The following is a 16,303-nucleotide window of genomic DNA, read 5'->3' as shown; positions in this document are numbered from 1 at the left end:
ACCTGTTTGTAACTTTCATCATTTGCAGGATATTGTCATTGTTCTCTGAAAGTTACAGAACAGTAGAGTCTGATGATATACATGCTGCCTTAGCTTTAATGTATGGATATGCTGCGAAGTATGCCCCATCATCAGTTATTGAAGCCAGAATAAACGCCCTCATTGTAGGTTATCTATCTTTTGTTGCCTTGCTTGATTTCAGATAAATACAAATGAACCAAAGAGGGTGTGATTGGAACTGTTCTGTTTTATTTTAAATACAGTTTTAATGTATGTTGTACAAATAGTTTTTAAGATCAATGCAAGAAAATAAGCAATAACTTTTGATGAAAAAGGCAATAAACTGTTCATATATTACTGTTTCCCGATAATGAAAACAGTTTCATTTGTTGTTACCCTAATTTTTTTATAAAGTTTGTATGTTATTGTGTTTTTATACACCAAGGAAGCATGCAAGACAAGCTACAGTTCATTTATAATGTTGAGCCATTGCCCTGGTTTAGTTTCCTTTATTGCTATTATGCATACATTTTGTTTACATCTTCGTGATATTAGCTCTTATTCTTATCCGTATAATTTAGGGATCTTGATTGTAAATTTTGATTATAAATACATGAGGCTGAGGGTTTAGTCTCTCAAGCAATTCAATAATTTGATTCAAAGAGTAATTACTGCTGTTAATTTATTGGCAACAACCCTGTATTGAGAAAGTGTATGTTAAGAGGAGTAGGAGCGAAATTGAGGATTAAACCTGTAGTTAAGTCAGTACCAGGTAACAAGTAACTGACATGTAACTTATCCTGTTAGTTAGTAGGACTGTAGGAGGCTGAGGAAGAGAGTAAAGTAGGAAAAAGGGATACGAGAGTGAAGGATTTGAGAATTTGAGTGAGGAGAAGCTCTGGATTAAGGATTTGAGAATTTGAGTGAGGAGAAGCTCTGGATTAAGGATTTGAGAAAACTGAATTCTGATTATGTGTTATAAAAGCAGAGTGTACAAATGATATTTATATATACTGGTTGAGGGTTATCACAACCCTGTTACAGTATTAAACATCTGTCACAGTTATAAGTGTAACTAACCTAAAACTAGTTAATAGAAGGATGTTATTAACAGCTGTACTTAAAGCTGCTAGCTAAACACTGGAGTTTGCTACTAATAGATACACGGTTACTGTAAATACTAATAACTTTTGTCTTTATGCAGCATAAACAATCTCTAAAACAGTTTTGATTGGTTTTTGTTTTATGAAAATAATAATTGGGAAGAGTCTGAAACCAATCCTTGTTCTCTCTTCGAGTGGTGGATCATGAGAAAACATCTATCTCAATTCCTGTTAATATATGTGTTTATTTGTAAAGCTGATTTGATTGTATTATTTATTTGTGGGCAGGGCACCAACATGCTTTCAAGGCTTCTTCATGTGCGTCACCCTATAGCAAAGCAAGCTGTGATCACTGCAATTGACTTACTTGGTTAGTAATCATGTTTTCATATTTTAATTATTACTGATCCTCATTGTGTTGTCCTTCTTGTTGCGTCTGCTGTTAAGATTATCTTTACAACTTTGTCATGTTTTTTATTTAATGAAAACATTTATTTTATACATAAATGGATTGCAAGAACACCATTTTTAGAAAATTTACATATTATCTTTACAACTTTGTCATGTTTTTATTTAATGAGAAAATTTATTTTATACATAAATGGATTGCAAGAACACCATTTTTAGAAAATTTAACATTTTTGAAACTGTGTTGTCAGATATCCGCCATGGCGGTGCCATGGCTTTAAGGAATAGGGTATTTTGTGCTAGCTGCCATAGGGTGCAAAATCTATTATGTCTGCCAACCGCAACCCCATGTTTATGACGAAGTTTTGCTGGCTTCCATAATCCACCGTTGATAACACCTCTGAAGTTTGTGTGGTCATTTAGGCCTGCAGTGAAAACAAAGGAGGTCATAATAATGTGATTGCTTCTCATTTAAAGCGAGCTGCTTCATGTCTCTCTTGGATGAAATGATTTAAATTGCTTGAGAGAAATTACTCTCAGTCTTGGTATTTATGACCCAGTGATAACAATCAAATCTACAACCAAATCCCTTGATTATAGGGATAAAACCGACAAACCTAATCATAGAGAATAGAGATATTTACTAATCAAACTATAATTTTAAATCTAATACATATCTCAGCCCTCTCCCTAATGTTATATAGCTTGTTACAAGTATAACCTATAAAAGTGAAGATTGAACAAGATCAAACCAAACCATCCAATATTAGAACTACAGTGAACTTCCACAAACTGCATCCAAATAAAGCTGCAATGATATTGGGTCAGATGCTGTCCTTTGCTTGAAACAACCAACTTAAGTGTGATTGGTGCTGGTGAATCAACATTAACGATAGGTGGACAATAGGACTACCAAAAGACAAATAAAAACCAACTTATGTGGGACTTGTCATCTCTGACTTGTGCCAACGAATTAGGCATGACAACAGGGCGGGGTGGAGCCGGTTTTTACCTCCCCCAAACCCACACACGAATTCCCAAACAATGCCCGTTCCTTGCCCCAAATCCAAAAGGAGATGGGGAATTAAAATTCAAATCCGTTCCAAACGGTTTGGGTTGGGGTTCGGGTATCCCCGCTCCGCCACCATTCATTCAATAAAATTAATTTTTTAATAGAAATATTTATTTTTTTCAAAATCAAATTACATTACAAATAATAAAATAAAACAATCTCAAAACATTCCATATATACATTACAAATATTTTAAATAATAAATACAAATCAAAATATCAAAATATTGGCCACATATTTAATATTCTAAATTATCAAAACTAAATAATAATATATATAATGAAATAAATGGAGCGGGTTCGGGATGAGTTCTAGTGTCCCCATTATCCGACCCGTCTCCATATTTTTAAGTTGGGGCAAATCCAAACCCATACCCAGTCAGTGGGTTTTCTTCGTCAACTTCGAGGCAGGTTCGAGTGGATATCCGCGGCAACGGGTTATGTTGCCATGCTTACAACGAATCAACCTTGACTTTGGTTAGGTGAAATGACCAGCCTATTGACAGTGTGCTGAGATCAATGATGTGAGAGTCTTAAAAAGCACGCTAACATGAGTGACTTGGATAGGCTTGGACGGATGATCAACGGACATCTTGGAAGTGACTGTTAGACGTAACATATGATCGCATACGTACACATAGATATTGCTTACAAACAACCTCAAATGAAAAGATGCGTAAAACTGGACCAGAGAGAAATGCGCTAACTAATAAGACATAACAAAACACTTAAAAACACAATGATGAGCACACAACAAAACACAATAAGTAAGCCGTGTGCAAATATGCTTAACAGAAAAAAATAGTGACAAGGACCCAAGATATTGAAGCAACATACATTAGGATGCAATCACAATGACAAAAGACCAAAGCACTGCAGAAAAGCTAACTGAATGCGCTCACAACTATAAAAAAACCTACAAAACAACAAATAAACCTGAAAGGGGGGAAAGTCTAAGGGAACCAGCGGCAACCTTGTTGCAGGTCTGGATGGTGGCGTGTGGCCTTCACACGCCTGCAGGACTGACGTCAGCAGAAATGCCTGTGATGGTGTGTGAGATACCGGATGACGGAGGCAATTCGAGGATTGTCTGATTTGACTCCGAAGAATTCGATGGTGGGGTCGCTGTGACACGTAGGGTGTGCATGTTGGACATTTAATGGGACAGCTAGGTGTGAGAGTATGACGCCTAGGGTTTTGTGACGAGGCTTGGACACCCACAACCCAAATTGAATAATAAGCTAGGGTTAGCCTTGGCGGCGACTGATCCCAAACACAAAAAACTAAGATTCTGAATGTTGTTCGGAAAAGAAAAAAGCTATTACATTCGCAACCTTTTGAGACTCCCCAATAGAATAGTGGTGAGACGGTTGAAGGTTGAAGGAGGATTGAGCCAAATTCTAGACACCCTGTTGAATGAAACTATTTGAATTGTTTAAGAGAAATTACTCCCATCCTTTTATTTACAACCAAGTGATTACAATTGTTAAGAAAATATGGTTGGGTCTAACTCAATCCTACAAAGCCGGCTTGTAGGGTGAGGATTACACCTATATATAAATACATGTTTAGACCATATATTGTCCGATGTAGGACTTTTAACACACTCTCACGCCCAAGACTAGACATCTGTAGCGTGAAAATAAATGGTTTGGTGGTCCGATAGCAGAGACCTGATAGCAGGTGGCCCACCAGATCTTAAACAAGGCTCTTGATATCATGTTAAGAAATGTGGTTGGGCAATTTAACCCTAAAAAATCGGTTTGTGGGGTGAGGATTGTCTCCACTTATATGCGAGACTCTTAACAACAATCAAATTTACAATTAAATCCCTTGATTATAGGGATAAAACTATAATCCTAATCAGAGATATTTACTCAACAAACTATAATTTGAATCTCTTTATTGAAACCTTGGTGATTTTGCGTGACAGTCAGTGTTGTTCATATCATTATATCAATTATATTCCTTGTGGCCAATGCTTTGGGCTCAATTAATTATATTTATTATTATCTATGTTCATATCATTATACCAATTATATTCCTCGTCGCCAATGCTTTGGGCTCAATTAATTATATTTATTATTATCTATTTTAGATTCTCATAAGCTCTATGCCAGCTTCTGTCCCTTCCAAACAATTCCAAGGTGAATCTCAATGAGCCTGAAATCTACTAGGGGAAGCTAGGTTTTTAAAATCAGATGTTATCTAGATAATATCTTCTATAAAATGTTTGTCATGAATAAAAAGTAGGCTATGTTTGAAAACAAGCGGATGAATTATTTTGAGCATAGGAGAACTTACTACAAAGACGCATGGTAACTTGAGTTGCACTTCAAGATGTATCCATGGGTAGCTTAAACTGATGCCATTGTCATATGGTTTTAAAATTAAACCACTGCTCCCGAGCAATCACGACTTCAAGATAAAATTTGCAGCATCTTCATTCTATCTTCTTGAGTTTTAGAAGCTAGTTTCCAGTTTGCTTCACCTCTTGTTGAGAGTTCACCAGAAATTCATCAAATTTCATGTATATATTTTCCTGATAGTTGTGTGCATGATGTAACTCTGATAATGCAGGTAATGCTGTCATTAATGCTTCTGAAAGTGGTGCACCGTTTCCATTGAAAAGAAGGGACCAACTGCTTGATTATATTTTAACTTTAATGGGCCGAGATGATAATGATGGTTTTGCTGATTACAATGAACTCTTGCGTACTCAGGTATATAAAGTGCTGTCCAATGAGTACTTGTGTCTAAGATGAAGTCACTTGTTATTTTAAGCTGATAGTATTTAAATTTTCATTTTTTTTAAATATTGAGGCTCTTGCATTAAGTGCCTGCACTACATTGGTCTCTGTGGAGCCAAAGCTAACGGTCGAAACCAGAAACTATGTGATGAAGGTATGGTCTTTTATTTGGTGTTGAATACATTTGCAAACTTTCAGCCATCTTATTTTTCTGGTGAATTTGACAGGCCACATTGGGATTCTTTGCGATACAAAATGATCCAGTTGAAGTTGTCAGTCCCCTTATTGACAATCTGATCTCTCTTTTATGTGCAATTCTTCTCACTGGGTAATTTATTCAAAAAGTCATATTTTTTTGGTAAAGTTATGTGTTGATATATACATCCTCCCCCATAGTTGCTCCATTTTATCTTAGTGCGTCCTCATTTTATTTCTGTCGCGCTTCTCAAATAATTGTTTTTTATTTCCAAAAAAAGAATTGTTACTCTCTCGTTCATATTTGCATGTTGGGCTAACTTTTGCAATTCTTCATTGTTTGCTTATTTTAAAAATGATAATTTATCCTTCATCTTTCTCTTTCTAATTACACCCATCACTCAATTAAGCCATTCAATAGTTTTTTAGCTTTCTATCATGTTACCCTGTGTGTACAAAACTGTAAAGGTATTTTTTCACTCGTACTAATTACTGAAAACATAATATTTAGTGGAGAGGATGGAAGAAGTCGAGCAGAGCTGCTAATGCTTATCCTGAGGCAAATTGATCAATTTGTCTCTTCACCTGTTGAATATCAGAGGAGAAGAGGATGTCTTGCAGTCCATGAGATGCTTCTCAAATTTCGGATGGTTTGTGTTAGTGGCTATTGCGCATTGGGATGCCATGGGAATTGTGCACATACCAAGCAAGTTGACCGTACTCTTTATGGGAATTTTTCTAATCTACCATGTAAATATGCTCAATCAGACAACTTCAAATTTTATTTTAATTATTCTTAAGTGTATGTACCTGATTACGTTACTGGGATTGGGCTAGTAATTAAGGGTTTGAGTAATTTGCATGAGGTCTTTGGTACAAACCTCATTGCCAGTATTTTATACCAAATGAAAATATTTATTTTGTTTCTCAACTTCCAGCTGCATTTGTATTGCCAAGTCGCGAAGCTTTGTGTCTGGGAGATAGGGTAGCAATTTATCTTCCACGTTGTGCAGACACAAATTCTGAAGTCCGAAAAATATCAGCACAAGTATGATTCTGAGATATCTTGTCTTTGTTATGAAAAAAGCACATTCTCTTACCTTAAGTACTTGTAAAGTTTTCTAAGATGTTATAAGGTGTACAAAAACATGTTCTCTAGTTTCACTTCAAAGAGGAAATTGCTGTGTTATTCTTAAATAGTCCATTTAATGGTTATGTTGTGCAGATTCTTGATCAACTCTTCAGTATTTCTCTCTCTCTTCCAAAGCCTCCTGGTTTGTCTATATCTGCTGAAGACATAGAATTGTCATACCGTGCTTTGTCTTCTCTTGAAGATGTGATAGCTATGCTGAGAAATGTGAGTTCATTGACCATATTGTTTCTGCCTTTCTTGCATTTAAGTTGCTGATGAAGAAGAAAAGAGGGTACCAATTAGATTTTGGTCCCAGAATAGGACTAAATTTTTTGACATCTATTTCCCTACATTCTTTTAAAAACTGTGTTTTTAGTCCTAGGTGAGGAATAGGACTACAAACACGCTTTTTGTTAGATGCTGGGTTAAAAATAAATAAAATTCAAACCAGGACAAATTAAAAAAATTGATACTTTGAGGGAAAAGTACATTTAAGCAAAAAAAAGGACCTAAGATGTACATGATTTTTGTTGAAGTTAGATTTAGTCCTATAGGTATATATATAAATATAGAGAGAGAGACGAATAAAAATACTTGGAATAATGATTTTACATTGATGTTATGTTGATGCAAGTAACGTGTTGGATGTTAATGATACTTCAAAAGACAAAGCACCATTTCATATTCTTGTTTATACTAACTAATTCTTATTTATACTAACTAATCCTAATTAAATAAGAAAACCAATAACGGTATATAGGAAAATATGAAAACCAATATTGTTAGATGATCTAAAATACTCTAACCTATTATTTTAAAGTTATATAATATAAAAATGATGCTGTTCAGAATATTGTAACAGTTTTCATGTGCGTATACAGGATACCTCTATTGATCCATCAGAAGTTTTCAACAGGATCATTTCCTCCCTCTGCATTCTGTTGACAAAGGATGAGGCAATTGTCTTTTCTTATTCCCCTTATGTGTGTGTGTGTGTGAAAATTATAATTGACAGCTTTGGTGACACTTGCATACAGCTGGTTGCTATGCTTCAAGGTTGCTCAGTAGCTATATGTGATAAGATCAAGCAGTCTGCTGAAGGAGCCATTCAAGCTGTTGTTGAGTTTGTTACAACGAGAGGGAGTGAACTGACAGAGATTGATATCTCAAGGTTTAAAGCATAGTTTATGTACCAATATTGTTTTACTGGAGAAGCCACCTTTCGTTATATCATCTTCTTAACTGATAAATTCTGAGTGTAAGTTATGGTGATATATAATGTATTACAGGACAACACAATCATTGATCTCTGCCACTGTGCATGCAACCGATAAGCATTTACGTGTGGAAACTCTTGGTGCTGTATCCTTTTTTTCCCTAAAATCTTATTCCCGTACCTAAATATCAGCACAGTTCTTTATACTGACTAAAAGAGTTTTTATTTTGACTAAAAGTGCCCCTCCAGTCGTCCCCCGCACCCCCCCCCCCCCCCCCCCCCCCCCACACACACACACACACACACACACCCCCCCCACACACACAGCACTCTCTGCTATTAATAAATGTTGCTTTCTAGCTGTTTGCCTCTGGTAAATTATCCTTCACTATACCAAAAGATTGCCTCTTTGGCCGAAAGTACTAGTGCAAAAACTGTTTTTGATGAAGTCCTGGCCACTGCTGGAAAGGATATAATAACGAAGGATATATCTAGGCTACGTGGTGGATGGCCCATGCAAGATGCATTCTACGTAAGTGTGTCTTTTTTTCCCATTTATAAGAATATATTCTCCCTGTTCAATTTCCAGTACAATTTATTGTCTCGTGCATGACAATGATTATAATGGCTGTACAAAAGTATTCACTACAATTTGTTGTTGCCTATGATGCATGGATATGGGAACAAATGTTGGTTGAGGATTATTTGTTTATGAGCTCATAAAAAACACAAGTTGTCTGTTTAGTATGTTCCACCAGCAGGTTTATCCTGTACTAACACTGCACTGCTGGCACTCATAATAGGCAGCTGTCAGGTAGCTAGCACCAACATTTATATTTTCATAATGAATATTTATCTAAAATTAGGCATGAGTATGAGTTAGGGAGTGGTTGTATATGGAAAAGTGTAGTATGAAAACTATTGAGTTGCGGTAGAAGAGTTTCCTATATTAGTATGGGTTAGTTGTAGATTGTTCTGGACTACAGTATGCTACACAGTTACTGTATTTGCTGGAGACGGTGTCAGTTTTAGTCTGTTGTTTAATTCAGAGCCTGTTGTTCTGTTATAAAACATCTGTTTTCAGTTGTTAATGTAAGAGAATACAACAAGATTCTAGAGCAAGCTTTCAGCTCTTTCTCTCCTTGATATTCCTTTCCATTATTCTTTATATTATCCACGAGTTTCTCTCAGTTATCTAGTAATATCTAACTTATAACAGTTGTAATCAACAATAAGTTCAGACCAGGGGTTGAGTGCATATCTTTATAGGGATAAATCAATCTCAAATCAGATCTTAATCTATTCTTTTGGTTGTAACGGAATATTAGAGTTTCAAATAGCTCATAATGTTTTTGTTTCATGCTGTCATCTGTGATCCTACTTGAACAATATGTTTATAAAATATTTGATTCATGTTCTACATAAATGTTCCAGGCCTTTTCACAGCACATGGTTCTATCAGTGTTATTTCTAGAACATGTGATATCTGTCCTTAGCCAGATTCCTATCCTTAAATGTGATGTAGACAGAGTTGAGGATAGCCAGGTCCACAATCATACAGAAGACGGCCAACTGGAAGCTGCAATTTTTGCTCTTACTGCTTTTTTCAGGTCTATATTATCAATATATTTTGAGTTTATAACATCAAAAATCCAACAATCTATCGAACTCCTATTTGATGCAGAGGTGGGGGAAAAGTTGGAAAAAGGGCTGTTGAGCAAAACTATGCTTCTGTTCTATCTGAGCTGATGCTGCAACTTGGAAGCTGTCATGGGTTAGCTTACTCTGGTCACCTTGAACCATTGCGGTGAGGATTAGCATTACTATTTGAATGTTGGCATCCACATTTGTTCTTGTCAAGCATGTGTTATGGTTTGTTTTACCCAACACACATGAGTAACGAACTCTAAGCTTAATATTACTTAATAGAATATATGATAATATCTTGGAGTAACGTGAGTATCTTAGATTAGTATAAGCATAGATTAGTACCTGTTATTTGTAATAAAGTTTAAAGCTAAAACATATATAGCTCACATCAATTTTAATATCATGTGTATTCTTTACTACCTAAGACTTCCGCTGCTACTTCAACAAGAATCTAAATGTCACTGTCAATGACAAGGGGCAAAAGTTGTCAACAACCCTATTACTAATTATTAACATACTTTAGTGTAGAGGTTAATGTTAATTTTTGTTGGCTCTCTAGTGAAATTAAGGAGATATTTAAATCTGCAAAGAAACCCGATGCAATTTTTCCCATTCTCCCCACCATTCTAATAAGGTTTAGTTGGCTTCCTTAGGATGGTACTGAGGAAACTGAAGTCAGGGCCGTATGTCTAAGTAAGCATATTACGTGTTAACAAAATTATATCACTGCATCAATGCCACTAAAATATTGTACACACAACTGCGCTTGCAAGTACCATGTTTACTTTTTTTTTATCTCGCTGTGCAGGAATCTTCTGACTGCATTCCAGGCATTCTGCGAATGTGTTGGTGACCTTGAGATGGGAAAGGTAGACAAACATTACAAATTTACAATTGCTCCATATTAAAGATGCAAGATGGTCTTGTAAATAAAGCAATACAACAAATTCTTTATTTCAGATTTTAGCCAGAGATGGGGAACTTTCTGAAAATGAGAGGTGGATTAATCTCATTGGAGACATAGCCGGATGCATATCTATAAAGAGGCCGAAAGAGGTATTGTATTTTATATTTTAAAAGTATACATTGCTAGATATATTACATATATCATAGATCCAAATGAATAACATGACCAGACAGAAACTGCTGATAAGTTATTGGAGAGTAGTTCCTCTATTATACATTGCTAGATATATTACATAAATCATAGATGTGTTGATTTTAATGATATATCTAGTATCATTTACTAAAATAACTTTATTAATTATAGTTAGTGGAGTGGGGTAGTTGAATAAAATGAAAGTTAATAAATAAGAATATAGTAGTAGAAAAAAAATTGTATTGGTATTGTTAAAAAACATTTATTTTGAAGAATAGAAAAAGTGAAAATGAGACACTTTATATGAGACGGAGTGAGTAATATTTTCATCTTATCTTTTACACAATCACAAATTCAGCATAGTATCTAGAGCTTGATTGGATTCTCCTTGAACCGTCTCACCACTAATCCGGTGTGGAGTTCTCAAACAGTTGGGAATATCATAATAGTTTCTCTTTTTGGTTCAAGGTTTGAAATCTGTTATTTGTCTTTGGGTTCAGCCACCGTCAAGGTGAACCCTAGTTTATTAGGACACTAACTTCTATTGTACATGTGTTTCTACTGTTGTCAGTCCAACCGGTGCATAAAGGCCACTGGCCACCCTTCAGACCTCCTACGAGGTTGCTGCAAGTCCTGGCAGACTCACCTCTGTCTGGTTATCTGTCTGGTTCCGATGGGACCACTTCTAGTCTGTGGGTCCCACGTTGAGGATGTGTTCCACTTCCAAATGTCTCTAAGTTGTTTCATAGGTTGATGTCGTGGCCACAACTGATGGCCTTGCGACAAGCTTTTTTAAATCTCTGCGTCAATTTTTTGTCCAGTTCTAGATGCGTCTGTTTTCTGATTTCGGTGCAATGGTAGAGGTTCCTATTCCAACAGTCCTTGTTTCTTGGGTTTTTAAGTATTTTCTCTCTCCATTGATTGATCATCGAATTTTTGCTATTGTTTTTGAGTCGATTTATAATCAGGTTCATGATTTATAGTTTTAGCATTGGTTCTTATTTCAAATTTTGATTATTCTAGTCAAATTCATTGTTTTATGCCTCGGATCTAAAGCACTTGTCTATATTTATCTTTGTGTGCATCTAGAACAGCACGTTCTTGAGTAACTCTTGGAAAATTTGTTCTGCCATTGCAACACTGTTTTGGCATTCTTGTTTGTTTTTGGTGCATTCAAGGAACTGTGCAACTAGTGTGCACGTTTCTTAAGTCTCTGTTCCTGTTTTGTTAGTGCGCATTACTTTCTGTCTGGTTATGCACATCTTTTTTATTCAAGTTTGTTCGTAAACGTTAGATTATTATAAAATATCTTATAATATCTTTTATATTAATTAAGAGTATCTTAGAGTATAGTAATAATATTAGATATGATCATGATTTATTTTAGATTTTAGATTGAGTCTCATATTAATTAAACATAGAGCCTGAAAAGAGTTTATATAGTGTTCGTTGTGAGGGGGTAGGCTAGGCTATATTGGGAAAAAACAAGTCTCATATTAGTTAAACATAGAGCCTGAAAAGAGTTTATATAGTATCTGATACCCCTCACCTTACAAGTCGGTTTTGTAGGGATGAATTAGACCAAACTCTAATTATATTAGGCTTCATTCATCTTTTGATATAATCCCACTTTTGGAAATTTAACTCAACCCAGTTTTGGAAATTCCCTAATAGCTTTAAGCATTTAGAATTAGGTTGATTAAATTTTAATTCATGTTGGTGCATGAATCAGAATCATATTTGAACTTTCTCTTAACAGCTCAAGCTCTTATGATTTAGATTTTTAATAGACATTCATCATAATTATATCTGTTGGCTGTGTATTAATAACTTATTTATATACACAGCCAATTGTTACAATTGCCATGACTTTTTGTCAAAACCAAATCATAATAAGTATGCATGCTGGTAGAAATTTTAGTTTTCAGAATGTCACAACAATTTAACTTGCATTGTTCAGTTTCAAGGATGTTGGAAAATATATTATTTCCGATTTTATTATTGTCTTTAATACTACCTTTATTTTTCTTTATTCTCAATTAAGGATAAAATAAATTGTAATTATTGTATTTTCACTATATAAACCAGCTAAGGCTGATGAATAAAATATAACAGCTTTTACCAATTTTTTCTAATATGGTATCAAGAGTACTGGGTTAGGGGTTACCGTAAAAGCTTTCCTCAACCTATTTTTGTTAGGTTAGGGGTTACCATAAAATTTCCCTGTACGTATTTTTTGACCCAATTCACATACTCTATTAACCTCCTATGGCGAATGACAACAACATGTGGCCTCCCCTATCACAAGCCTACACTGGATCCAATCATGGCGACCAACCACAATCTGATTCGGACGGTGGCCGTGGAAACGGCGGTGGCCGCGGAAACGGTGTACATGAGGAACCGTCGGTGGTCATAAACAGTGGCAGTAATGACGGCAACAATTCCCGATCTTCTCTTGATAGAAAGATCATATCAACACCGAAGACAGATCGTAGTTACGATAAGAAAGGTATGCCGGTTGATGGATGTAGTTCATTCTAGAAGTTGTTTGTTAACCGAATAGAATTGTTCGGTCGTGGTACTTTTGCTTGCTATTCAAACACATTGTCGAAAGGGGAAGATCGAATTAGCTCTGGTTCAAGAAGCCTAGCCTTCTTTCTTCGTAATTCTACTGAACGGGGTCGATCCACTTTACTATAAGTAAGTCAAATCGGAAGCCGTTTCAGGTGCATAAACAAAAAGGCGCCTTCGGATACAGAGGGGCTACTCTAGTCACTCAAAGTCCTAGCAAAGTAAGGAACAGACTCTCCAAACAGAAGTACGTACTGCGCGGCCGAGGAAGCATCCGAAGCATCTAAAGTCGAATAATCCGAATCCGTTGAATAGGAAGCCTTTGATCCGCTCGCTTTCTGAGAGCGCTGCGGTAATGATCGAGAGGGTTCCTCATACTCCCTCAAGGTCAATATCCCTAAAATGAATGGGAATAACTACAATGAATGGGCTCAAACCGTTCGATTGGTATTGGATAGCAAAGGAAAAATTGATTTCTTAACAGGAGCAGTAGCTGAACCGGCAACAGACCCTCGTTACAAACAATGGAAGTCGGAAAACTCCTTGATTATTGCGTGGCTGGTAAGCTCTATGGAAACTGGAATAGGTAAGCCTTACATGTTTTTACCTTCTGCAAAGGATGTTTGGGAAGCTGTTAAGGAAACATACTCTGATATTCAAAACTCCTCTCAAATTTTTGGTTTAAAATCAAAGTTATGGCATGCGAAACAAGGTGACAGGAGTGTAACTGCTTATTACAATGAACTGTTAACACTGTGGCAAGAGTTAGATCTCTGTTATGATGACAAGTGGAGGTGTACAGAAGACAGTGTTTTGTTTCTCAAGAGGCAAGAAAATGATCGTGTATTCATGTTTCTCGCTGGGCTAATAAAGACCTTGATGAGGTAAGAGGTAGAGTTTTAGGAAAAGTACCATTGCCAACTCTTCGTGAAATTTTTGCAGAAATAAGAAGGGAAGAGGCACGACAAGGAATTATGATGGGTAAGACACAACGAAATTCTGAATCTGAAGGCTCAACTCTGGCTACTAGAAACCTTGACGAGGGAAGAAGGTCAGACAAAGTTCCTTGGTGTGATCACTGCAAGCGCGAATGGCATACACGTGAAACTTGTTGGAAGCTCAAAGGCAAACCTCCTAACTGGAAGAAGAAAAGTGGTCGTGCATTTCAGACTAGTAATTCTGATCAAGGGCAGCAATCTCTTCCATCTCAGTTCGCATTCATTACGGAGTAACTAGACAGACTGTACAAACTCCTTGAGTCTCCAACCCCTTCTTGCTCTATAGCAACAAAAGGTAATTCTGCATTTCTTAGTGTCAATCCCAGTCATACTTGGATAGTAGATTCAGGAGCCTCCGATCACATGACAGGTGAATCTACTTTGTTCTCTTCATATAGTCCATGTGCAGGTAATCAAAAAATAAAAATTGCAGATGACTCTTTTTCAGTCATTGCAGGTAAAGGGTCTGTTGTGTTGTCTCAAATGTTAACTCTTAAAAATGTCCTTCATGTTCCAAATTTATCTTGTAATTTAATATCCGTGAGTAAATTAGCCCAAAATATAAATTGTCAAACTAATTTTTTCCGATCTCACTGTGTCTTTCAGGATTTGAACTCGGGAAAGATGATTGGCAGTGATAAGGAGAGTGGAGGACTCTACTACCTTGAAATTGGATCTGCATCACAACTACCTTCAAAAACAATAAGTTCCTGCTTTGAGTCTTTTTCCGTTTTGAATAATAAAGATGACAACATTATGGTATGGCATTTAAGATTAGGTCATCCTAGTTTTCGTTACTTAAAACCCTTGTTTCCTAAGATATTTCACAATAAAAACTTTTCTTCGTTTAAATGTGAAGCATGTGAATTTGCAAATCATCATCGTTCCCAGTTTTCAATACAACCTTATAAACCATCAAAGCCTTTTTCTATTATACACAGTGATGTTTGGGGCCTTAACCGTACAAGTACACTCTCTCTCAGAAAATGGTTTATCACATTTATAGACGACCATACAAGAGTATGTTGGGTGTACTTGTTAAAGGGAAAATCAGATGTTTGTCAAGCTGTAAAGAATTTTGTTTTAATGGTGCAGAACCAATTTCAAACAAATATTCAAATCTTTAGAAGTGATAATGGCAAAGAATATTTTAACACTATCCTGGGTGATTTTTTTCTAAAAAATGGGATTGTTCATCAAAGTTCATGTCCTAATACTCCTCAACAAAATGGAGTGGCCGAAAGGAAAAATAGACATTTACTAGAGGTTGCTAGAGCTCTACTTTTTTCAAATAAAGTACCAAATTATTTGTGGGGCGAAGCTGTTTTAACAGCTGCGTATTTAATTAACAGAATGCCCTAAAAAATTCTCAATTTTCAAACTCCTATTAACGTCTTCAAAGAATGTTTTCCTAGTACTCGTGTTTTAACTGATTTGACTTTAAAAATCTTTGGTTGCACAACCTTTGTTCATGAACATAAAAATGTTGGAAAACTTGAGCCACATGCTATAAAATGTGTCTTTGTTGGATACTCCCCAACCCAAAAAGGATATAAATGTTTTGATCCAAAAAATAAGAAAATGTTTGTCACTATGGATGTTACATTCTATGAAAATAAACCTTTTTTTGATGATACTCATCTTCAAGGGGGGGGGGGGGGGGGGGGAGATAAACGAAGACTCGTTTCAAATTGAGGACATGAGTTTTTTAAATAACTTATCTTTATCAATATCACAAAATTCTAAGTTTTTTACACCTGCACCAACAGAAAATGGCCGCGATTCTTTATCTGATCCTACTCCTGTCATGAGTAAGGAACCTTGTGAATCCGAGCCTACATTTTCTCTTGTAGAAAATAATGAGAATCCTGAAAACGATGATAATGATGATCTAATTGAAATTCCACAAAATAATGAGTCACTTAAACAAAACAAATTTGAATTAGGAAACGGGACTTGGAAAGGAAAGGTTTTTGTGAAAAAGCACCATAAAGGAAAGGACAAGTCCACATCTCAACACTGCCAGGAATCTGAACTGGGGAATGATCAATTTCCTAACAAAAGAAAAGGTAAGTCTATCTCTGTTTCTGAGAGTTGTATTTTGTAT

General features: G+C 35.9%; 1 protein-coding gene across 9 annotated transcripts in view; it reads left to right on the top strand.

Annotated features, from left to right (window-relative positions):
• Nucleotides 1-16,303, top strand: part of LOC127125756 (protein SHOOT GRAVITROPISM 6) — a 48,805-nt gene that overhangs the window by 23,969 nt on the left and 8,533 nt on the right. For 8 of the 9 annotated variants that reach the window (XM_051054574.1, XM_051054573.1, XM_051054571.1 and 5 more), the window contains 16 exons: nt 29-164; nt 1,392-1,473; nt 5,163-5,305; nt 5,406-5,486; nt 5,560-5,660; nt 6,039-6,277; nt 6,466-6,575; nt 6,753-6,884; nt 7,541-7,615; nt 7,697-7,830; nt 7,949-8,021; nt 8,276-8,407; nt 9,310-9,485; nt 9,560-9,682; nt 10,334-10,394; nt 10,486-10,581. In XM_051054574.1, coding sequence (XP_050910531.1) covers nt 29-164; nt 1,392-1,473; nt 5,163-5,305; nt 5,406-5,486; nt 5,560-5,660; nt 6,039-6,277; nt 6,466-6,575; nt 6,753-6,884; nt 7,541-7,615; nt 7,697-7,830; nt 7,949-8,021; nt 8,276-8,407; nt 9,310-9,485; nt 9,560-9,682; nt 10,334-10,394; nt 10,486-10,581 — 1,894 coding nt within the window. Of the gene's footprint in view, nt 1-28; nt 165-1,391; nt 1,474-5,162; nt 5,306-5,405; nt 5,487-5,559; nt 5,661-6,038; nt 6,278-6,465; nt 6,576-6,752; nt 6,885-7,540; nt 7,616-7,696; nt 7,831-7,948; nt 8,022-8,275; nt 8,408-9,309; nt 9,486-9,559; nt 9,683-10,333; nt 10,395-10,485; nt 10,582-14,802; nt 15,559-16,303 lie in introns of those variants that run through there. The other variant, XM_051054575.1, reaches the window with a different exon arrangement.

The sequence above is a fragment of the Lathyrus oleraceus genome, chromosome 3 (assembly GCF_024323335.1).
Source record: "Lathyrus oleraceus cultivar Zhongwan6 chromosome 3, CAAS_Psat_ZW6_1.0, whole genome shotgun sequence".
NCBI lineage: Eukaryota > Viridiplantae > Streptophyta > Magnoliopsida > Fabales > Fabaceae > Lathyrus > Lathyrus oleraceus.
Note: the sequence above shows the minus strand (reverse complement) of the source record. Positions and strands in the feature narration are given on the sequence as shown.